We start from the raw sequence: 25,188 nt of genomic DNA on the forward strand, positions 1-25,188 counted from the left end.
GTCCAGTTATCTCAGTTTTTTTGGATTCTGTCAAAACCTTTCACACATTGAATGTGGATATATGCAAAAAAACAAAAAAACAAACAAAAACAAACAAACAAAAAAAACATGAAATACATATGACATATTAAAAAAATTAAATATCTCATCCTTCAGAGGGCTCATGGACAAGTTTCCAACTCATGAAGTTTAAAGCAGGAGATAGGCCTACTTAAACAGGACCACAGGGAACAGGCAAGACTCATAAAAGACTGTGTGGAAAACACTCGCTTCACATATTTGGAAAAGATAAAAGGCTCTTTAATCCTTTAGAAGCACAAAGAATGATGTCCTCAAATGTACAGTGGGCATAAAAGGAGATCCATGACCCTCCAAGGGTTGTGTTATACGATAGGCTAAAATGCCAGGAAGCATTGTTTTTTTTTTTTGTTTTTTTAAACACAGACCAAGGTTCTTGAGTGCAATTAAAATTTGTACTTTTCCACTCATGTGACCAATAAGCTGTACACATACATAAATGAAATGTTCGTCTATTCAGCAATTACCTAACCTAGTAAATCCAGTTCATGGCAACAAGCTGGAGCCTAACCCTGCAGCAAAGGGCACAAAGCAGGAAGGACTCTCATTCAGATCATGAATACAAAAATTATAGTTAAAATAAAACTCAGAATAAATAAATAAATAAAAGCTCAATACTATACAGCATATGCATTATGTAAAAATATACATGTATACATACTTTATCAATAGACTTTTAAAAATAATTAGGTAGCTAAAACTATAAAATTTCAATGTACATATATTTTCACATAAAAGAAGTTTTTTGGAGCCAATCAAATGAAAGGCAGGTCAAAATCTTAAACCAAATGACCGCCCAACACCTCACTGTAAATCATCCAGTGTATAATGTAACAGGGAAGTGTCAATGATTTTAGTGAAATAAAGTGAGGGTCTGATGGTGGGTCTATTACTGATAATAACACATTTGGTTTTTTTTGTTCCATTCCAAGGTCAGTAAAGAGAAGGACACCAAAATGGACAGAGGAATTGAAGCAATTAAATAACATCCAAGCACAGTAATTTCCATAGCTATCCAAAACGTAAGATGAGCAGCATCTCTAGCAGTCCTAACAAGAGTATGCTACTCTAAAACAATATGGTTCATTCTTGACTAAAATATTATGATTGATAATGCATTTCTAAGAATGGTAGGCACAGTAAGACATTACAGAGTTTGGGCCCCACACAGTAGCTAAATGCTACATTTGTGCTATATGTTTGCTTCATAAATTTTACATTTATGCAGGGAATGTTAAATTAAAAACTCAGTAAGGTAAAGGGGAGCTAAACCATTCAGATGATTTTGAAATCAGTGCTAAAGTTAACTGCGAACCAATGTAGTGATTTGAGAAATGTAATGTAGAGATTTGATTGCATAATTCTAGCAATTAGCTTTTCAGTTGTGTTTGGAATTAACTGTTAGGTGGCAATCGAGTAATATTATAACACCCTGAGGTAAAGTAGAGGGAGAACCAACACACAGATGCAATCAGATGTTTAATGGTCAATGCAAGGACTGTTTATTGGCTCTTTAAGAAAGGACTCTGCTCAGCTCCCTCTGTTAGCCTCAGAAACTCTTCCTCTTCAAAGGGGAGTGCTGTCCTCACAAGCCTTCACTCCACACCAGTAGTGTTCCTTCCTTCGCCGAGTCTGACCTGCTACGCTGTTCATAGCACATTGTTTTAAGTTTCTTTAGCCTGTATGGGTCTACTCCTGCACCCCCTGGAGTCTCACCTGCCCGTTCAGAATCTCAATTGCCTGGTCTCTCACAGGTCGACAATAATGAGAATAATGAACAGCTATTTATTTATTTATTTATTTGTATGTTTGTTTTGATTTTTAGATTTTTTTCTTTCTTTACTATTAATAACAAATATAAATAGGGCACTAAGAATCTAAGGAAATTAATTAAAAATGTCATTTACAGTGCATCTGGAAAGTATTCACAGCGCATCACTTTTTTCACATTTTGTTATGTTACAGCCTTATTCCAAAATAGATTAAATTCATTTTTTTCTCAGAATTCTACACACAACACCCCATAATGACAATGTGAAAAAAGTTTATTAGAGATTTTTGCAAATTTAATAAAAATAAAAAAATTGAGAAGGCACATGTTCATAAGTATTCACAGCCTTTGCCATGAAGCTCAAAATTGAACTCAGGTGCATCCTGTTTCCCCTGATCATCCTTGAGATGTTTCTGTAACTTAATTGGAGTCCACCTGTGGTAAATTCAGTTGATTGGACATGATTTGGAAAGGCACACACCTGTCTATATAAGGTCCCACAGTTGACAGTTCATGTCAGAGCACAAACCAACCATGAAGTGAAAGGAATTGTCTGTAGACCTTCGAGACAGGATTGTCTCAAGGCACATATCTGGGGAAGGTTACAGAAAAATTTCTGCTGCTTTGAAGGTCCCAATGAGCACAGTGGCCTCCATCATCCGTAAGTGGAAGAAGTTCAAAACCACCAGGACTCTTCCTAGAGCTGGCCAGCCATCTAAACTGAGCGATCGGGGGAGAAGGGCCTTAGTCAGGGAGGAGACCGAAAACCCGATGGTCACTCTGTCAGAGCTCCAGAGGTCCTCTGTGGAGAGAGGAGAAGCTTCCAGGAGGACAACCATCTCTGCAGCAATCCACCAATTAGGCCTGTATGGTAGAGTGGCCAGACGGAAGCCACTCCTTAGTTAAAGGCACATGGCAGCCCGCCTGGAGTTTGCCAAAAGGCACCTGAAGGACTCTCAGACCATGAGAAAGAAAATTCTCTGGTCTGATGAGACAAAGATTGAACTCTTTGGTGTGAATGCCAGGCGTCACGTTTGGAGGAAACCAGGCACTGCTCATCACCAGACCAATACCATCCCTACAGTGAAGCATGGTGGTGGCAGCATCATGCTGTGGGGATGTTTTTCAGATAATGGATGGATGGATGGAAAACTAACGACTGCTGTTCAAAATGCCAACGTACCAATTTACCACACCATATTCACTGGTTTTCTTTAATGTTCTTTTAAGTCATTCATATGTTGTCCTCTCTCAAAAAGAAAAAAAAAAAGGATAATGCACAGATTGTGGGTGGGTTTCTGTGCTTTATTAGGTAATACTGTACAAAATATATACTGTATACACTTTCCTAAACAAAAAATATTAACTTCTGTGACTGATATATTGCTGTGGTTGTACCGAAATTGCATACAAAGCAATTGGAGATAACATTTTAAACTGTGGATCTAAATTAGAAAGAGTGAGACATTTTTCCATAGACAAGCAACAATTTTGGTGATCTGTTCAGTATATCTGTGCTGTTAGGTCCTGTATGGTGAAATGATATGCTGAAAGAGTTGGAAGAGTCAGTAACACTTTAAAATGGTGACTTCATTGTTAGGTAATTTACAGTATTATGTTCTTATTTTTGGCTAAGTACCACCTCTAAAGTCTTGGGGTACACTAAATCCAAGTGTTACCAAAAACTCAGGATAAAGAATAGAAAAAATAAGAAAAAAAAACAGGAACAAGGGACTTAGCAATACTACAAACTCAATATATAGTAATAAGTACCATTTAGTTAGCTGTGCTGTAATTAAAATGAATCAGGACTTAAATAGATGTATTGTGCCAACCAAAGACATGTTTAAGTTATTTGTGAATAGGTCAAATTTAATACTTAATTAAAGCTTAAGAACATACCCTACAATGTTTACTAGATGCTACACACTTATTTATTTATTTATTGATACATATTTGGACATTTTCTAATGATAGTGTTTGCTTTAGTGTTGAATAGCCTTTTGTTTCTCTTTTCTTGAATACACTTACTGCAATTTTCACTCGTTCTTTTAAATATGTGTTTCTCAATTTGGACAGAAAAATGCTATTGAAGTAATTTTCTCATTCAAAGTAAGTTGCCAGAAAACAATTATATGCTTAGGAAAACTGTCTTTTTAAAGGTTTTAGGGAATATAGACTGGCCAGGTGTTATGAATTAAAAAAAAAATCCTTGATGGACGTTTACCTTGCCTATTCCTTAACTGATACCATAAGGCAAAGAACTAATACATTACATTTTGAAAAAACAGTAGAAAATCACTGCCATTGTTACAAAAAAGATATTGTTATTGTTAAATTGTTCTATTTAAAACCCGTCCTTTCTTTATCTCATTTACAGTGTATTAAAGAAACTAAAACATATCTGCACACAAATAAAATAGTCAAGATAGATAGATAGATAGATACTCAGGTAACATGAGCAAAGGAACTAAGTTCTTACCCACGAATTTACAGATTCAGTCCCTAGCTCTTAGCATTGTCAGTACTCTTTACTCCAACTGTAAAAGATCGTTGTAAACAGTTAAACGCGCCTCAGTCCACGTATATCAATAAAGGTCTGATAAAATACTTGTTTGTTATACTTACAATGAAAACAAAAACTTATAATTATGGTTATGTGATTATAACTGATTTTTATTTCACCACAGAATGCCAATAGTATGCTCTGTTTTAGTTAATCCCCTTAGCAACGCCGTTGCCATAGTGAAGCGTCTTCTTCCAGTCACAAGTCAACAACGTCGCAAGCCATTGGCTTGTAGCTGCTTCCTATAAAAATGCCTTGTACATATTCCTTCACATGGGTTTGCATAATCAATCTGTAGTTCATTCGTGAAATTTTCTTTGCTTTACCTTTTTCTGTAATCATGACGGCGGAGGACAAAGATTTGGAAAATTTCTTGAAACAAGTGGATGAAATAAGTAAGTTTCCGTTTGGGAATGAGAACGAAGGTAAAAGATGGCATGTGTGTCATACGAGTTATAAATATTCTTCAGATTGTTTCTGAAGCAACTGGTTCATATATGTACTTAATATTCGGCTGTGACGGTTTTCTCCCTGTAACCCCAATCCAGTAGCCGTTAATTCTTTATGTTTTTTAAATATTCTACTCGTTAAAGAAGAAAACATAGCAACACCTTAGACAACTATGCGCACTGTATATACACAGATTTCTGTCTAAAACCAGATATTCAAGCAGAATTTCAGTAATTAAGTGAAAGAATATTTGTTGTTACAATATTTTTTATGGGGTCCAGCCTGTTTGGCCTAAAAGGCTTTTAGTTTCATTTCTTATAAACTAACGTTATAAACATTTTTTTACATTTATTTTATTGACTTCATAAAGTAAAGTTGTTACAAAGCCGATCTCTATTTTAAATATTTTTATATTTTATTTACAGGTGATTTGGTAAAACATTTAAACTCTGCTGACCTTGAAAAGCAAAAGGCAGCATCAGAAAAGGCAGATGCTCTAATAAAAGCCTTCAAAAACGAAGATGACGGAGAGGAGCTGAGCAGAATAAAGCTGAACAGGACTTTGATTAACACGAAACCGTCAGAGCACAGTGGATATGTACCTCAGGTATGACCGTGTAGACACCATTTGCAACTGAATTACGTAGCATAAAACTGCATTGTGATACAACAGAGCTAATTGATCGTCTCTTACGGCTTGTTAAAGTATATGGGGGAAAATGAGACAACAATGAACTGTAGCTTATAAAACTATGAGAACTTTAGAATACTGTATATATTTGTAGGGCGGCACGGTGGCGCAGTGGGTAGCGCTGCTGCCTTGCAGTTGGGAGATCTGGGGACCTGGGTTCGCTTCCCGGGTCCTCCCTGCGTGGAGTTTGCATGTTGTCTGCGTGGGTTTCCTCCCACCCTCCAAAGACATGCAGGTTAGGTGGATTGGCGATTCTAAATTGGCCCTAGTGTGTGCTTGGAGTTTGTGTGTGTCTTGCAATGGGTTGGCACCAGCCTTGTGCCCTGTGTTGGCTGGGACTGGCTCCAGCAGACCCCCGTGACCCTGTGTTCGGATTCAGCGGGTTGGAAAATGGATGGATGGATGGATATATTTGTAATCCACGGTATTATCAATACCATCCAAATTTGTGAATTCTTAGTAGAAACCTAATATTATATATTGTAAATTTTAAATGGCTCATATAAAAAAAATATATATTTTGTGTGCGTTTATTTATTTATATATATATATGTTAGGCATAAGCCAGACAATGAATTCAAAAATACAAAATTCCTGGTTGTTTTTGTTCTTCCTATTTTCAAATGATACAATTATGTATTTTGCCAAATCTAATATTAATGTCTGTAGTTATATGCAGATAAACTTGCAAAATATCAGAAGTATTTGTGAAAGAGTTTTGCTTACTTTCTTTCAGTGCAAAAACCAAATTTAATATTTTATTATGAATTTAAATGCACAATGAAATTATAAGTTGGACATTTTTTTTTTGACACCAGGAAAGAATTTTGTGTTCTTGCAGGTTTTTTCCTAGATAGCAAATGATCTTACTTGCATGTGCTATAAGCTTGAGATCGCCCACAAATATTCAATAATATTCAAGTGTGGGGACTGTTTCATAAAATAACCTATTTTTGAATTATAGGCACATTTGGATTGTTGTCTTGTTTGGACTTTATTTATTCTGTATTGTACCCTTTTTAAGGTTCACTTTCTTTATTCACTATGCGTCATTGTAGAACTTCTGCAATTTCTAGAAATTGTTGATTTTAGTGTGATCTAGCCCTTTCACCCACACTATACAGGTATTTCTGATTGTATTGGTTAATGTAATAATAATAATAATTAATAATTCTTTGCATTTATATAGCACTTTTCTCACTACTCAAAGTGCTCAGCAATTGCATGTTAATGTACAACACAAGTATAACAGATCCATCCCATGTTTGAAGGTTGACAAGGTGTCCTTTACTTCAGATCCTTCAGATGTTTTTCTCCAAATGTATTTTTTGATGTTGTAGCCAAAACATGAAATATTTGTTTCATTAGCCCTTAACACGTTTTTGCAAAAGCATTCTGGCTTATCCAATCATTGCTTTATATACAGACTTAAAGACAGTTACTTTTAGTGTGTGAGGAAAACCCTCCACACTGGCTAAGGTCATCAGCAGAGTGCTTCAAAGCTTTGTGCTGGGACTATTACTTTTTGTTATTTTTATTGATGCTTTACTTGGGTATAGTGAGTAATGTCAATTACTTAGAAACTGGAGACATAGTGAGCACAGATTATGCACTAAAAGAGTTTTGTAAGACCTGGGGTCTCATGTATAAATGGTGCGTACGCACAGAAATGTTGCATAATAATGTTTCCACGTTCAAATTGCGATGTATAAATCCTATACTTGGCGTAAAGCCACGCACTTTTCCACGGTACCTCATACCCTGTCGTACGCAAGTTCTCCACTCGGTTTTGCAGACCTGCGGCACCCAGTGTCAAAGCAGTGCTACTGTTCCTGTGTGGTTACCCTTTCTTAGATCCACATCCATGACGGCGGCTTTATCAAATACACTGAAATTAACTGCATATTGTTCATAAATTTAATGCATCTGATTGTAATTAACCTGTAACAATATAATGGTCCACAGAATGGTCAAACTATTCCAAATACCATAACTGCTTTAGCGTTGGTACTCTTACTGCACCTTTTTCTTCTTCTGTCAGCTGCTCCTGTTAGGGGTTGCCACAGCAGATCAACTTTTTCCATATTACTCTCACTGCACCACTCGTAGTATTTATATCACTGTATCTGAGTGTGAATCACAGATCTACAGCAATCAGAAAGAGAATTATCGGTATACGGCACTCCCTGCCTCAGCCATTCGCTATTTGAACTGCTCTCATCCGACCAATGCTTCACAGCCTTTCCTGTTCGGACCTCGCGGTTCACAAACAGTTTCATCCCAAGAACTCTAAACGCACTTAATCAGTCCATCAAGTGCTCCTTGTAGAACTATTTGTACTTGCAAGTTACTGTGAGGTAATTGTACTTATGATACAGTTATAATATTGCACAACCTGAGACACTTTATAAAGCGCGTATTTACATATGATGACGATATCATTTTTAAGATGAAATGCAGCAAAATATGTTGATTATATTATACAGATAAAACTTTAACTTTAACTACATGGTTCCGCAGCGCTAGCGAGCTTGAGCTTCGTTCATGGATTGTTCCTGCCTTGCGCTGTATTCATACTGTGGCTGGTGCGACACTGGAAGGATAGATGGATAGAATGATTAAACATTACAAAGATATTTCGATGTTCCTTAAAAGTTTTGAAGAATCGGCGTTCTAAGCTTACAGATGGCTTAACGTATATTACAGAGCTGATTGTGTGGCAATTGGGTATTTGGAGAAAGAAAAGTAAGGATAGGAATTGGGGGTTAGTACGTTTGAAAAAGACAGTACTTCTGTAATAAAGCATTTCATTGAAGGTCGCGCATGGCGCAGGAAGCATCTTGTGTAAGACATGAACAATCACTGCGCCACCGTGTCCCCATGTTTAATAACATGCTGACATTCCTATCATCATGAAAAAGATATCACGTATACATCTCAGTATTTTAATTATTCAGAGAGGTGTAATATTACGAACGTAATGGATTCTGTGTCCTGTCGGAGGAAGAGCTCGTAGTGATTCAGGCACATAGAGCACATATAAGATCAAATACACAACATTTTAACGTGCTACCTTAGTTATGATGGGATTTGAGAAACTAGTAAATTAAACGATTTTAAGATGAAGTTTATGATGTTCCACTTTAATGACAAAATAAACTACGTGATTAAAGTGGAAATTTCGAAATTAAAGTTGACATTTCGTGCTTTTTTCACACTGTGTGCCTTTTTTTTCACTGTACCATAATAAGCTTTCATATGACACTCAGATGGTGGGCTACGAGTCACCTTTTCACGCCGACTTTGATATGTGACAACTTCTTTTTTTATTTTGCGTACTGTGCGACTTTGTGAACTTGAGCTTTCGAGTTTCTCCGACACGCTATGTCACTCGATCAACTTCCTTTTGTTGCTTATATAACTGTTTAAACTAACAAATAGTACGTTTTTCTTTGCCTCCTTTTGATATTCGCTGAAATTCTTCTATTTTTCCTCGTACTTTTGCCATTGCCTTTTCACGCAACGCTGGGCTTAAGGGCTATTTATATTGATTTGCATATTCAAAGAGGTGTAATTCTGGGAGGAGTTGGGGTGGGACAGTAGGCGCGTGCATGTACGTTTATTTCCACGCTGAGTGGAATTTATGTAGCGGAAGAATGCAGAAGTTGGGGAACACACAGATTCCTGCATCTGGATTTTTCTGTGCATAAGCACATTTCGGCTTTTGTGCTTACGTCATGTTATAGTGCGAATTCTACGCATGGCGTTATGCACGAGGCACCTGGACATTTGTTAAAACTAAGACTTCATTCAAAATGTATTTTCATCTATTCCTATTATGAACACTCATAAAATTATAATGGTCGGAGACTTTAATTATGTTTTAATTTATTCAGATCTGGATAGATCTTCAGCTATAGCAGTGATAAAATATATTACAGTGATCCCCTGCCTATCGCGGAAGTTACGTTCCAGACCCATCAGCGATAGGTGAAAATCCACGATATAGAAAGACAATATAAATAAACATTTTTTTATATAGTTTAAGCCTTAAAATACCCCTCCCACACGCTTTAAACACATGTAAACTTATTAAAACACACTTTGTAAACACTATGATATGTGGATGTTGGGCTAAGAATATGAGTAACATCTCTCTATTATAAAACATTTTAACGTCACACAAGACAAGGCAGTGAGACAGAAGAACAGCTGCTGTATAGGCGTTTAACACTAGAATTACCAAAGCTTACGAGAAACCTCGTAAATCCTGCCCACCTTAAATTCACTCGCACGTCTCCATTCAGCGTCTTTTGTCTTGTAAATGTGTCGATAAGCCCAAGCAGCAAGCAGCCTGGTATACCATCCCCCCCACCACCGGAGAAACTGCGAAACCCTCTCCCAACTGAAGCCTTGTTTATCAGGGAGTCAGGTACCTAGGCTAAAAAAAAATATATTGTTATTTGGAACACATACATTTCACGTGTGTTCTGTGTCTACAAAGATCTGTGTAAGTGTAGGATGACAGGAAATGTCGAACACATACCTAAAAGACAAACTTTTTCCATGTTTTAGTACTAATAACAAAATGTAGACATGAAGTATATAATGTGTGAAGACTGAAGTCCAAATATCAAATAAGCACTTTCACAAAAGATACAAGTCTAACAGAACAAATGCGCTTTTTCATCCCCAAGACTATAACTGAAGAAAAAGAAATCAGGTTAGTGTGGCTTGTTATGTTGATTTCTTGGGTAGTACAGCGGTTAGAGCTGCTGACTCCTATTCAGAAATTCCTGGGTTCAAGTCTTAACGTGTCCCTGTGACGATGTGGGTTCTGCTCTGTGCTCCCATCTTCTATTAGGGAGCCCATGAACCCAACACCATCAGTAATGTCACCGATAAGCTAGACAGTGAGGCAATAACAATGGAGCAAGGGGATGGTGTAACAAAGTGCAAAAGTGCTTTTATTCACAATAAATCAAAACAAGTGTTCAAATCAAGTGCAGCAGTGCATTCAAAAGTCATCAAATAAATAATCCTTAAAAGAAATGTAGTGGTTTAAAAACAACGCGAAAACAATCCTTTAAAACAAGGTTAAAACGTTCTTCAGGAAGCAGTCTTTTTAAAAACAACAAATGCCAAGCCAGGTGCTTCTTTTAAACTAGCGTCTCACCTGCTTCTCCCGTTAGGACCCTGCAGCAGGCGAGACGCTCTCTCTGCAGCTGACCTTCTTTTACTACTGCTTCTGCTACTGTCACTGCTACTGTCAGTCACCTTACCGATCCTTGGCTCCGGTCGGCTCCCCCTGACAGTGACTTGGGATTCCACAACGACCAAGGCTCTCACGTTGGGGACACCAAGTCCTGACTCCCGCTGCCTTCCGCAGCCTTAAGCGGAGAGTCACTCGTCTCCCGGTCACTCCCGTCCTTCATACTAAACTCTACGAAGTGACCACCTCTACTACTTACCCGGGTGTCGGCCAAACACCCAGGCTGTCTGCTCAGCTACCGCGAGCCTGCTCTCTCTCGCTTTCCTTCACCGGCTTTCTCTCACTCACTCGCTCCCTTCCTGCTTCCTTCTGCAATCTCTTTTTCCTTCTCTTTCTTTCCTTTCTCCTAGTCGGCTCACGCTTCTATTTATGTGGAGAGGACATAGCTGCTGTAGCACATTAGCCCCAGGAACAGTCACGGATGTGGGCAGTCCCTCACCTGTTCACTTAGCTGAGAAACGCCCACACCACAGATCGCCCCGAGACCCGCTACCGCCACCACGCCCATTTGCTAAGCCGCGAGCACGGTGATTATTTAAAAACGGCCTTTTGAACAGGAGCTGTGGACCTGCTATACCACAGTCCCAAAATAAACATTTTCAGTAGTGAGCTGTTCATATTGTTACTATTATACAATAAAAGCATCCATTTGATTTGAGTCTGTAACTGCCGGTGTAAAGAGATAGATAGATAGATAGATACTTTATTAATCCCAATGGGAAATTCACATAAATGTATGGTACTTGTAAAGGTTAGCATTTTTTTTTTAATTCAGTTCTATTCTCCGTCGCGTTCATGCTCACCCCGATCTGACACTGCTGTTTTCAAATAAAGACGAGCTATAACAGAGGTGAACTCAGATTGGAGAAAGAGAACAGAAGCCCACACCACAAGAAATGTCCACTCACATATAAGAACAACGCAGCTGCACCAGGCGTAAAGGTGAAAGAAGGCACCGTTTGGATACAGGATGAGGTCCGGCATCATCCTGCCAATCACCTGTCCTTCAAAGAAACAGCATGGCTTACAGAGCTCGCCGACGTATCGTGCAAACTCCTGTTTGTGATTATGTTTTGTAATGGTCTTTACATAAGAAGCATTTATATGTTACTTATATAAAAGCCAGATCAAGTGTTACTTATCTTGATTTATTTACTTGTCTTCCTACAGAATAAAGTCACAAGTAGACTGCAGAGCTTCCTCTATTTGATCGACAAGGGCATGCTCACAAATTACATGTGTAATGCCATGAAAAATGCATGCTGACACTTTAGTACGCGAGCAATGGTACGAGAATGCAGTTAGATTTTTTTTTTTGGGGGGCACATACACCATCCAGATCTAAACACCAGCTGTAGGAAGATAAGTAAATAAATCAATATAAGTAACATTCGATCAGGCTTGTCATGTATACAGAAAAATGTTTTTTTACACGTGTGTGTACAGTATATATATATATATATATATATATATATATATATATATATATATATATATATATATATGGTGGTGTGTTGTTTAAAATTGGTGTCTCATAGATCCAGTGTTCTGAAATGCCAAGTCCAGTCACTGTCTCTGGTGCATGTACTTTCCATGTCTGGCTGTTTTTATCTATGGGTGCACCACTTCCCTGAAACATCACAAAGATATGCAGTTTTGCTTATTTTGGTTTTACAAGGTATGAAAATATTATGTTTTTATATTAATATACTTTTTTAATGCTAATACACCTTCAAGTTAAAAAAAATATAGTTCCAGATTTGCAGTGCCCTAGGTCAGCCACACTTTGCAGTTCATCAAAATGCAAGCAAACAACAAAGATTACAACAGGCAAGGTACTATTGCAGGGTGTGTAAAAGAGAAAAAAACATTGGAAAGATTTTACAACTGCCTAAGAAAATAACTGCTGTAGTTACTAAACTGCAGTGTAATAAGTAAAATCAATTAATTAAATTCATGATTGGGTAAAATGAACAGTCTAAAAAGCAGCTCCAACACAATTTTGCTGTTCTGAAATAAATAATATTCAGCTTTGCTTTAAATGCTGAGACTGAAGGTGGGGTAAGCATGTACCAGTTTTGCAGATTGTTCAGTAGTGATTCTTCCCCATTCTTCTTGGCAGAATTTATAGAGACCCTCTAGGTTGGTGGAATGATGCCTCTGGATAGCAGTTTTCAAATAGTGCCACAGATTCTCCATAGGGTTAGGATTAGGGCTTTGACTTGACCATTCCAAAACATTCACCCTTCTGTTTTTGAACCATAACAGTGTCACTTTAACCTTATGCTTAGGGTCATTGTCATATTGAAAGATTAATCTTCTCCTGAGCCGTAGGTTCATAGCAGACACTAACACGTTCTCCTGCAATATTGTGTGGTATTTGTGTCCATCCATTATCTCTTAAACTCTAGCACATTAAAAGCATCCCCATAGTATGATGCTGCCACCACCATATTTAACTGTAGGTATGGTGTTTCTTGAGACATGGGCAGCATTAGTTTTTTGCCACACATACCTCTTTGAAGCCTGGCTAAAAAGTTCTATTTTGGTCTCATCTGACCATAAAACCTTCTTCCGCATCTTAACTGGATCCTTCACATGGTTCGTAGCAAATGTATACATGCTTTTATGTACACCTTCTTAAGGAATGGCTTCTTTCTTGCTACCCACTCGTAGAGGCCTGCTTTAAGGAGAGCTGCACCTTCAGTCCAGTTTCAGCCAAAGAGCATTGCAGACTTCTGAGAGTGACGGTTGGATTTTTAGTAGCCTTTTTTACCAGTCAACGTCATTCTGTAATGTTTAGTTTTGAGGGACAGCATTATCTAGTAAGAGTCTGATTGCTGTGATGAACCTTGCATTTTCTGATGATGGATCCAACAGTGCTTAATAGGACATTCACACTTTGTGTCGTTTGTGATTAATTTGTCCTTTGTGTAAACCTAGAGCTTCCAGAGAACAGAGGTTTAAATACTTATGCAAAAACTAACATATGAGGTTTTCTTCTTCTGTTAAATATCTACAGAAAATTGTTTATTTTGACTTTGGAAATGTATTGTTATAGCATAAGAGTTCACATTAAAAATACTGAATGGATAAATATGTGTACAAATCTTTTGTCATGCAGAAAATTATGATGACTTTCAAGGAGATGGAATACTTTTGCATGCCATTGTATCTGTTTTTAAAATGTAGTGGCCTTGCCTAGAATTGCACAAATAACACCTAACTATGCTGTTACTATGGGGAAATAGCGTGAGCTTCAATAGACACGTTTACATGTCCCTTAATAAACCTGGTTTCTAAAATGCCATGTATTGTAAAACCTTATTCTAGTTAGAGAAACCAGGTTAGTGGACTCTGAGTAACCTGGTTAACAGAGGAGAATTTCTACTTGAATAATCCAATTATGTGGCCATTTAAACCCTTAACCAGGTTACTCTTAAGAATTTTATAATCTGTGCATAGCTTTTGCCCTCTGTCGGCCTGTCATACGCTTTCAGCAGCCAGGGGTTGAAGCGTCCACAAAATACATTTCCAGAGGAAAATGTTCAGGTGATAACATTATTCCTTCTCCTAGCTGAAATAATCTTGTCTCAATATTTTAGAAATTGATACATTTATATTGATAAGCTGTACATACAGTGTTAAACTCCGCAACACAATCGCAGTGGACTCTTATGCTGGTTGGTACCGGAAAGGTCACAAAAAGTCCTGTAATTTGAAATGTACTGAAGTGTATGAACCCTGTACTAAACAAGGAATAGACTCAAAATAAAGATAAAAGTACCAGTAAATACTGATACATGAACGTTGTGAAAGTTTTTCAACAACTATGAAACCTGTTGCTTTTATGCCTTTCTGCAGCATTGAAATACCTAACAGAGCTGGTGTAAATTTGACAGATTAGCGCTTAGGCTGCTCTGAATTCACAAGCCGCAGGTTACAAAAGTGAAAGATTTCAAAAAGTCTTTCATCCAAAACTAAGGTGGCAGTATCACTCAGTTGAGGAAGCAACACCCCCTATTTGCCTAACCCCCATGGTGTTAAACATGTCTTGAGTTTAAAAAACCTTGCTCCAGCTTTTAATACTTTATGCCTTAAATTTGTATTGTTTTGTTAGTCATTTTTTATTTATCTGAGTATCATACGGTTCACAAGTTCATTTACAACTTTTAGGTGACCAAAAGAAAAAGGGTACGGAATCTAAATGCCATCATAGTGAGATAGAAGAATCATTGAGGCTCCCACACTTTAGATCACACTGTTTAGCATAAAATGTGAAAATCCAGCCAGCTGGGCTAAATCTACATTCAGTCACCTGTATTGATTTCTTCATTTGTTGACTGCAACAAATAAATGTGAAGTGACATTAGCTTTTTGCCAGAGCCTTATACTGCTATATGGTTGTGAGACATGGATGCTATCCAGTGACCTGAGATGAAGACTGGACTCCTTTGGTACTGTATCTCTCCGGAAAATCCTTGGGTACCGTTGGTTTGACTTTGTGTCGAATGAGCGGTTGCTCATGGGGTCCTGAATGAGGCACATTACCTGCATTGTGAGGGAGCATCAGTTACGGCACTACGGCCATGTGGCGCATTTCCCCGAGGGTGATCCGGCTCATTTGATCCTCATTGTTGGGGACCCGAGCGGCTGGACCAGGCCAAGGGGTTGCCCACGTAACACATGGCTGCGGCAGATAGAGGGTCATTTCTGGAGGGTAGGACTGGACCGTGTGTCTGCCGGGGGGGTTGCAAACCGGGATCCCGAGTTGTTTTCGTCTTGTAGTGGGTGCGCCAACGCATTGTACCAGTGCATGCTCCCCAACTTGACTTGACTTGACTTGACTTTGACTTATACAGTGGAACCTCGGTTCACGAATGTCTTGGTACACGTACAACTCGGTTTACGACCAAAAAGTTCGGCAAACTTTTGCCTCGGTCACGACCACACACTCGGTATACAAACAAGCCAGGTTCCCTTTCGGTTTGTACATGTTCAGTCTCTCCCTGTGCATTTCCTGTGCAGCAAGCAAGAGAGAGAGCGACACACACACACACACATGCACACAGAGACAGCGCGAGAGACAGAGGCACACACACAGGCAGCGTGAGACAGAGAGAGCCGTGCACACACACAGGGACACGCGCGAAAGAGGCGCGTGCACACACACACACACACACACACACACACACACACACACAGGAGCGCTCTAGAGAGACACACACAGGCGTTCCAGGCTCGCAAAAGAGAGACACACGCACACACACACACAGGAGCGCGCTAGAGAGACACACACACAGGCGCTCCAGGCTCGCAAAAGAGAGACGCACACACACACAGGCGCGGGAGAGAGAGGCGCACACACACACACACAGGAGCGAGCTAGAGAGACACACAGGCGCTCCACGACACACGCACACACACAGGAGCGCTAGAGAGACAAGACACACGCACACACACACAGGCGAGAGAGAGAGCGCGAGCGAGGGACGCATAAGGTAGAGAAAGCTTGTTTTTGTTTTCAGTTCTATTTACAGTGATAGGTTCATAGCCTGCATTGTTGCAATGTTACTTTTCTTGGTGGTTTATTAAATTACGGATTTTTCAAATGTTCTCATTTTTTCCCCAGTGTTTAAAACTCATTAAAAAAAAAGTGTTTTTAGTGAGCGGTTCCTAGCACTATAGCGCAAACTATTGCAGCGTTTTCTCTGTTGTTCAAGGTTTTCTCAGTGTTATTCAATGTTTTTACATTATGCTGTGCATTCTATGGTGTAATTAACTATATTTGTGCTTAAAAACTAAAAAATATATATATTTACATATAGTTCGTACGGTCTGGAACGGATTAATTCTATTTACATACAACCCTATGGGAGAAATTGCTTCGGTTCATGACCAACTCGGTTTACGACCAGAGTTTTGGAACGAATTGTGGTCGTGAACCGAGGTTCCACTGTACTGGGCACAGGTCATTGTCATTGAAGGATCTGCCTTCCTGTTTCCTTAAGAACAACAGAATACGGTACCATGTTTCATGAACCCACCTTAGAGCACCAGGCGCTATCATGTAAGAGTCAGACAGTAGTGCAAAAAATGCATTCTGTTTATAATATACTGTACATGAATGGATTCTGAATGTAATAGTCTTTTTTGCTTTCCCCATTTTTATTTTCAGGTATTTTTATATTCTATTCCTTTCTTGTATTGATTTTGCTTTATTAGTCCTCCTACTCTGAACTATAGGAACAATATACATCTATTTTTGGAAAAAAAATGTTGTTGCTAAGCATTGTCTTTGATGGCAGGACAATATCTTGAAAAGGCTCCTCTGTTGCAAAGCACAAATGCATTTAGAAGGCAATTTAGAGTAGTGGGTTTATCTAAATAGAAAAAAAGGCACACATTGCCAAATACAGACTTTGACAAAGCAGCTTTGATTACCAAGTTTCCTTGTCATATTAATACTATGCACATCTACATTAAAGCATACTCTGACACTAGAAGATTTTTTAATTATTGAACTGTGTAAAGATAATGAAAGATAGGAAAGAGGAAATATTTAACTCCTAACTGAAGATTTTTGAGGGAGGGAGCATATTGTACATACAATGAGCTGAGGTGAGGCAGAGAATAAAAAATGCATGTGAGGACATGAACTGTGAAAGAAAGGCAAGATAATGTGAAAATGGCCGGAACAAAATCGGGCAGAAAAGGCAGAGTGAAGTGTTAAAGGGCAGTAGAGTATATAACTATAAAACTGATCCATTTGTCATTGAAAGGTCAAGGAGATATTTGAACCCTACATGAAGACAGTGACTTACTTTTGAGGCTGATTTAACAATGCAGCATATAGTCATAAATAATATGAATATTTAAAATGAGTTTCCTGTAAAAACTGATGATCGGACTTGTTTTTTTGTTTCTTTAATAAGTCTTCAGCATCTTCTTTTTTGGCATGTTGATGCAACATGTCTCAAAATAATTTATGTCAAGCCTATAAAAAAGCGCCTAGGTGTAGTTCACCAACAATCCTATTGGCTTCTAAAATGTATAGCTATGTACATTAAATCAATGCTTATTGCCAAAGGGTTATTGTACCAGTGTGTTAGACTATAAGGGCCTTGTAGACTCAGTAAAACTTACTACTGGTTTTAGTATTGTTGTTGTTTTTTCTTCTGCCACCTTTTAAATGTTATTTAAATGTTTTAAATGTTTATGTAATGTAACTTTATAAAACTGCTTTATCATATTCATCATTGCTAATTACAGTAATGTTTACTAGTGCAATGTTATGGATCATATGAAATTCCTTTTGCTTAGTTCTCACATTTGCTTGTTTATTATTGCCATTTACACACCTGTTACAGGTGTTTCTCTGAGACTTTTTGGTCATGTTTGTCAGGATGTAGGATGGGAACCTGATAACTATTTATAAAATAAAATTAGATAAGCCCAAAGACTAAAAACATTTCTTCAGGGAATGCTTGATGTCAGCTGTGCTATTGCATCCTGTGGGTATGTTGCAGAAACTGATTATATTCTGTACTACTTTTTTAGAATGTCTAAAGTGAAGTTCAGTACCCGTTTCTCTGAGGAAGGTCACTGAGGTATTAAGCAACTCCACAGTAGCAAGGCACCAGGGGTGGATGAGATCTATTCAGAAATGCTGAAGGCTCTGGAGTTTGTTAGGCTGTCATGGCTGAAATGCCTTTTCAAAGTTGTATGGTTCTTGAGGGCAGTGCCCCTGGAGTGAAAGACCGAGGTGTTGTCCCCCATTTTTAAACAGGAGGACCTGAGGTTGTACTCCAACTTTCTGGGAATCATACTCCTCAGCCCCTCTGGGAAAGCTTATGTCAGGGTATTAGAAAGGAAACTCCCAACAGTGGACCGGCTCTTTACCTTCATGAGGATCCTGGAGTGGGCATGAGAATATACCCAATTGGTCTAAGTGTGTTTTGTGAACTTGACAAAGCCATATGACTTTGTTCTTCGAGGGAATCTGTGAAGGGAGCTGGGAGAGTATGGGGCCATTAATAGTAATAATGGCTATTTGGTCCCTGTATAATTACAATGAAAACTGTGTCCACACACTTGGAAAAACATCTGCACCATTCTTAGTGGGTGTGGGGCTCCGCCAGGACTATGCTTTGTCTCCTATCCTGTTTGTGATTTTCATGGACAGGATAACTAGGCACAGCTGGGGTAGGGAGGGTGTCCAGTTTGGTGGCCTTGGAATTGCGTTGCTGCTTTTAGCAGACAACATGGTTCTGTTTGCTTCATCAGGCTGTAAACTCCAGCACGCATTGGGATGGTTTACAACCAAACATGAAGTGGCGCGGGTGAGGATCAGCACCTCCAAATCTACAGCCATGGTCCTCAGTAGCACAAAGGTAGGCTAACCTCTCTGAGTGAGAGGTCAATTACTGCCCCAGGTGGTGGAGTTTAAGTAGATCTGGTTCTTGCTCACGTGGGATGGGAACAGGGATGGTGAGATCAACAGACAACAGTTATATAGTAGCTATATTAATCTGTAGGGGTGAAGAAGGAGCTCAGCTAGAAGGCAAAGCTCTTCATTTACCAGTTGATATACAGTATGTCCCTACCCTCTCCCATGATCATAAGCTTTGGTTAACGACCAAAAGGACAAGATTGTGGGTACAAGCAGCCAAGATTAGCTTTCTCAGCAGGGTGGCAAGGCTGTCCCTTAGAGATAGTATCTCCTGGACATCTATGCTTTTCATTCTAAGAGAACAGCTGCTGACCCTCTGCATCGAGAAGAACCAACTGAGGTTGTTTAGGCATCTGTCCTCCATAGGTTTTATGGACACAACCATCTAGGAGGAGACTCCGGGGGAAGATCCTGAGCTTGTTGGGAAGATTAGAACTTTCAGATGGTCTGGAAAGGCCTTTGTATCCAACAGTATGAGTATGCAAATGTAGCTGGGGAAAAAGGTACATGGGCCTCACCACTAACACAATTGACTCCTGCAGCCCATTTTGGGATAAGCAGTGGAAAATGAACGAATGAATGAATAATGTGAGGAACATTTTCAGTTCACTTCTTTGGAATAGAAGAATCAGTAGGTCAAAATTATTACATTATACAAATAACTTTATAAAGAGCTCTTAATAGAAAAAATAAAGCCTTACATAAAGTCTGTTAAAACATAGCCTGAGGATACACTCTCTCAAATACAGGACTGTTTTACACACATTGTTTGGGACATATTTGAACATCAGAGCTTAGCTGAATACACACAACTGGTTCTGTTCAATATCAAGTACTGTACTGATAATGTCACTTTAGAGAAGTGTATCTGTGTCTTCTCCAACCAGAAACCCTGGATGACCAGCAAGCTCAAACACTGTGACACTGCCTTCAGATCAGGTGGCAGTGCTCTGTATAGTGCTGCTGTAGCAATGAAGAAAGGGATAAAAGTGCTAAAGTGATCTATAATAGGAGAATAGAAGTCCACCTATCAGACAAAGACTCTCTGCGTGTGTGGCAGGGGCTGCAATACAACATCTGCAGACTTAGGGGCCTCTCTGGCAGAGGAGCTGAACTGTTTGTTTGCATATTTTGAGATGGTACATCAACACCTAGTCACATTCTCTCAAACCCCCTTAGACACTGTCGCCCAGAAATTTACTTTACAAGAGCATTGAGTGAGGCGGGTACTCATGTCGGTGAACCAGAGGAAGGCTGCTGGTCCCGATGGAATACCTGGGAAGGTACTTAATGTAGGTGCTGATCAGCTCTCACACATTATAACCAGTATGTTCAATCACTCCCTGAGACAACCCTTCATTCCACCCTGCCTGATGTCAGCTACCATCATTCCTGTACCCAAAAAATCAGCCACTGACAGTCTCGATGAATATCGTCGAATAGCACTTACATCTCTTGTCATGAAGTGCTTCAAGAGGTTGGCTTCACACTACATCAAAGCCTGTCTCCCTCCCACGTTTGACACACACCAGTTTTCTTACAGAGCAAACCGGTCCACTCAGGACGTCATAGCCGTAGCTCTCCACACTGCACTGAGCCATTTGGAACACCCAGGGAGCTATGTGAGGATGCTTTTTATTGACTGTAGCTCAGTTTTTAAAACTATTATTCTGGAAATTCTAGTCAGTAAACTGTCTAACCTGGGTTTCCCTTCACTGGTCTGTGCCTGGATTTCTTATTAGTTGCCCTCAGACAGTAAAACTTGTCCCCCCACTTTTCATCAGCTCACTCACTCAGCACTGGTTCTCCACAAGGCTGCGTGATGTTTTCCCTCTACACCCATGAATGCAATCCAGCCCACCGTAATAACACCATCATCAGTTTGACAATGGCATTACAATACTTGGACTAATCTCAGAGGAGAACAAGGCTGCCTACAGAGAGGAGATCCTGAAATTGTCAGCTTGAATCTCAGCAAATAACCTGACATTGAACACCATGAAAACAAAGGAAATGTTTGACTTCAGGAAAAGCAGTGTGGACTTGGCACCCCTCTATATCAATAGGGATTGTGTGGAGAGGGTCCCAGCCTTCACATTCTTGGGTACCTTCATCTCTGCAGACCTGTCTTGGGACTGCAAACACCAAATCGGTCATTAAAAAGGCAAAGCAGTGACTTCACTTCCGTAGACTACTTAGGAAGAATAATCTGGATCAAAATCTGTTGGTGAACTTTTACTGTTCCTCCATAGGGAGTGTGCCGACATATTCGCATTGTGGTACAAAAGCTGCACTGCAGTAGAGAAGAGGGGGCTTCAGCAGGTCATCAATGCAACTCAGAAGATTGCTGGCTGCTCTCTGCCCTCCCTACAAAACTTGTATTCTTCTTGCCTCCAGGTTGTCACCTGTATGACCTGTTGACAGTCGGCTCTACAGGTCAATCAAATCAAGTACAAACAGACTCTGGGATAGTTTCTTTAATAATACATTTTTATTTATATAGCACCTTTCCCATGCTCAAGGCACTTCACAGAGTTTAAGAATGAATGGCAGGGTATACAGTATATAGCATTGTACTAAACCAGATAAATAAATAAAGAACATCCACCCATCCATCCATTATCCAACCCGCTATATCCTAACTACAGGGTCACGGGGGTCTGCTGGAGCCAATCCCAGCCAACACAGTGCGCAAGGCAGGAAACAAACCCTGGGAAGGGCGCCAGTCCACCGCAGGGCACGCACACACAGACACAGACACACCCACACACCAAGCACACACTAGGGACAATTTAGAATCGCCAATGCACCTAACCTGCATGTCTTTGGACTGTGGGAGGAAACCGGAGCACCCAGAGGAAACCCAGTCAGACACGGGGAGAACATGCAGACTCCACACAGGGAGAAACCGGGAAGCAAACCCAAAATAAAGAACAGTAATATAGTAAATTCAGAGAAAAGCCTAACGGACAACATAATTGATGGTCTAGCACACACACACAGGTTACATGAGCATCTTGACATAGAGGTAAACTCAAAGAAGGGTAATAAAGTCAGGTAGAGCTAAAAAGCCTTCCTGAACAGATGAGTTTTGAGTTGTTTTTTAAAAGAATTCATGGAGTCAGCTGATCTAATTAATTTCGGTAAGTCATTCCAGAGTCTGGGTGCTATACAGTTGAAGACCCTGTCACCCATGGAGTGTAGATTAGTGTTGGGCACAACAAGATTGCCAGAATCACAAGACCTTAGTGGGCTGACAGGCACATAGTGATGGAGAAGGTCACTGATGTAGTTTGGCGCAAGGTTGTTTAAGGCTTTGTAGGTTATTAGTAGGATTTTATATTCTGTTCTGTAAGACACAGGGAGCCAGTGAAGGTGAAGCATGATGGGTGTTACTGTATGTGCTCGCTGCTGCTGGTTCATGTAAGGACTCTTGCAGCCGAGTTTTGAATAAGCTGGAGCTGCAGCCATAACTGCATTGATTCTCAACATTCACTGACTATCCCTCTCTTTATCTCTCTCTCTGCTCTTCTCTCTTTTCTCTCTCCTTCTGTCTCTCTCTTTTCCCCCTCTCCCGCTCACCTTTTATTTGGATGTGCAATAATCCTCTATGTAATAATCTCAGTTTATTGCAATATTGCTCTATTTGTTCTATGTGTAATATTTCACTTTATTAGTATTCTTAGTGTAATATTCATATCATTGGTAATTCATTTTGCAATACCTGCATGGTCAGTAATGTCTCTTGCTAGTAATACTGCATTTGTTGCTTAGCAATACCACATTGTTACCTATTAATTAGTATTTATTTTCTTTTTTATTTAGCAGTTTTATGTGTAGTACTTTACAGTTATTGTATAAATGATTGATTTTATTTATTTTTTTGTTGTCTCTGAAGGAGTAGCTGCTCTGTAATTTCGTATAATGACAATAACGGCTTCTATCTATCTATCTAATTCCGAAAAAAAAGTTAGTGTATAAAATATTTACTTAAAATGGAATCTGGAATGAACTGCCGAGTCATGTAGTTGAAGCAGACACCTTGACAACATTTAAGATGTATCTGGATGAGGTACTGAAACAGCTGAGCTATGAGCTAAACAAATGAGCTTGATGGATAGAATGATCTCCTCTCATTTGTCAAATTTTTTTTAGATTCTTATGTATGTTCTAATGGACTGATGTGATACTAAATCAAGTTTCTCTGAGTAAATACCAAGTGAAAAAAATGATTTTTATATCATAACCAAGAAAAACTTAAAACTTAGCAACTTAAAAAAAAAATGACCAATGATGACCTATTTCACTTCTGAATAATGATGTTAAAATACTCTCAAGTCCTAGCTAGAAGGATGGAGAAAGTGCTGCCTTCGGTAATATCACAAGATCAAACTGGATTTATTAAAGGCCGACATTTAGCGTCCAATCTTCGATGCCTGTTTAATGTAATATACTCACCCGCAAAGTCAAACATCTCAGAGATTTTATTATCCTTGGATGCAGAAAAAGCATTTGATATGATTGAATGGAACTACCTTTTCACAACATTGGAGAAATTTGGGTTTGGCCCAAACATTTGTGCATGGATTAAGCTACTGTATACCAATCCAGAAGCTTCAGTTTGTATTAACAACATTAATTCAGACTACTTTAAACTAGAACGTGGTACCAGACAAGGATGCCCCTTGTCACCACTATTTTTTGCAATCACCATCGAGCCACTGGCAGTTAACTTTCGAAATGCTTATGAGATAAAGGGGATTGCCAGAGAAGGAAAAATTTATTTATATGCAGATGATATGGTACTGTATATATTAGACTCACAAAATACTGTGCCTGCAGTCCTAACAGCACTTACAGAATTCCAAAAGATTTCTGGTCTCAGAATTAATTTGACTAAAAGTGTGCTCTTTTCAGTGAATTCTCAAGCACGCAATATTAGATTGGACACCTTCCCTTTTATCATCGCAGATCAGTTCAAATATCTAGGGGTAAACATCACAAGACCTCACAAGTAAACATAAAACTCTTTATCAACAAAATTTTGCTGTCTGTATGGAAAAAATCAAGCAAGACTTGCATAGATGGTCAACCCTTCATCTCACTTTAACTGGAAGAATTAACATTGTTAAGATGAAAATCCTCCCTAAGCTTCTCTTTTTATTTCAAAATATTCCAATATGACCTGGGGACCTGGGTTCGCTTCCCGGGTCCTCCCTGCGTGGAGTTTGCATGTTCTCCCCATGTCTGCGTGGGTTTCCTCCGGGCGCTCCGGTTTCCTCCCACAGTCCAAAGACATGCAGGTTAGGTGGATTGGTGATTCTAAATTGGCCCTAGTGTGTGCTTGGTGTGTGGGTGTGTTTGTGTGTGTCCTGCGGTGGGTTGGCACCCTGCCCAGGATTGGTTCCTGCCTTGTGCCCTGTGTTGGCTGGGATTGGCTCCAGCAGACCCCTGTGACCCTGTGTTTGGATTCAGCGGGTTGGAAAATGGATGGATGGATGGATATTCCAATATACATCAATAAATCATTCTTTAAGAAATTAGATTCAACCATAATCACATGTATTTGGAATTCAAAACATCCACGTATCCAAAGAGCGACCCTACAAAGGCAGAAGGTGGCATGGCTCTACCTTACTTTCAATTTTACTACTGGACAGGAAACATACAACATATTAAAACCTGTACATTGACACAAATAGATGAACATATGCAGGCTTGGTCTGCAATAGAAATAGAATCCTGCAGTTCATCTTTATATTCCTTGCTTTGCGCCCCAATAAATCCAAATTATCGCCAATATACTAATAACCCAATAGTGCTTCACACACTCAGAATATGAAACCAATGTACGAAACATTTTAAGATAGAGAATCTTTTATCAGTGGCACCACTGCACGAGAACCAC

General features: G+C 39.3%; 1 protein-coding gene across 2 annotated transcripts in view; it reads left to right on the forward strand.

The window, feature by feature from the left end:
* The first annotated feature begins 4,657 nt into the window (after window positions 1-4,657).
* The window catches only part of ttc12 (tetratricopeptide repeat domain 12), a 122,485-nt gene continuing 101,954 nt past the window's right edge, over window positions 4,658-25,188 (forward strand). For both annotated transcript variants that reach the window (XM_051931877.1, XM_051931878.1), the window contains exons 1-2: window positions 4,658-4,810; window positions 5,291-5,472. In XM_051931877.1, coding sequence (XP_051787837.1) covers window positions 4,756-4,810; window positions 5,291-5,472 — 237 coding nt within the window. In that variant the 5' untranslated portion in view covers window positions 4,658-4,755. The remainder of the gene's footprint in view (window positions 4,811-5,290; window positions 5,473-25,188) is intronic.

Source organism: Erpetoichthys calabaricus, chromosome 9 (genome assembly GCF_900747795.2).
Source record: "Erpetoichthys calabaricus chromosome 9, fErpCal1.3, whole genome shotgun sequence".
Lineage (NCBI taxonomy): Eukaryota > Metazoa > Chordata > Cladistia > Polypteriformes > Polypteridae > Erpetoichthys > Erpetoichthys calabaricus.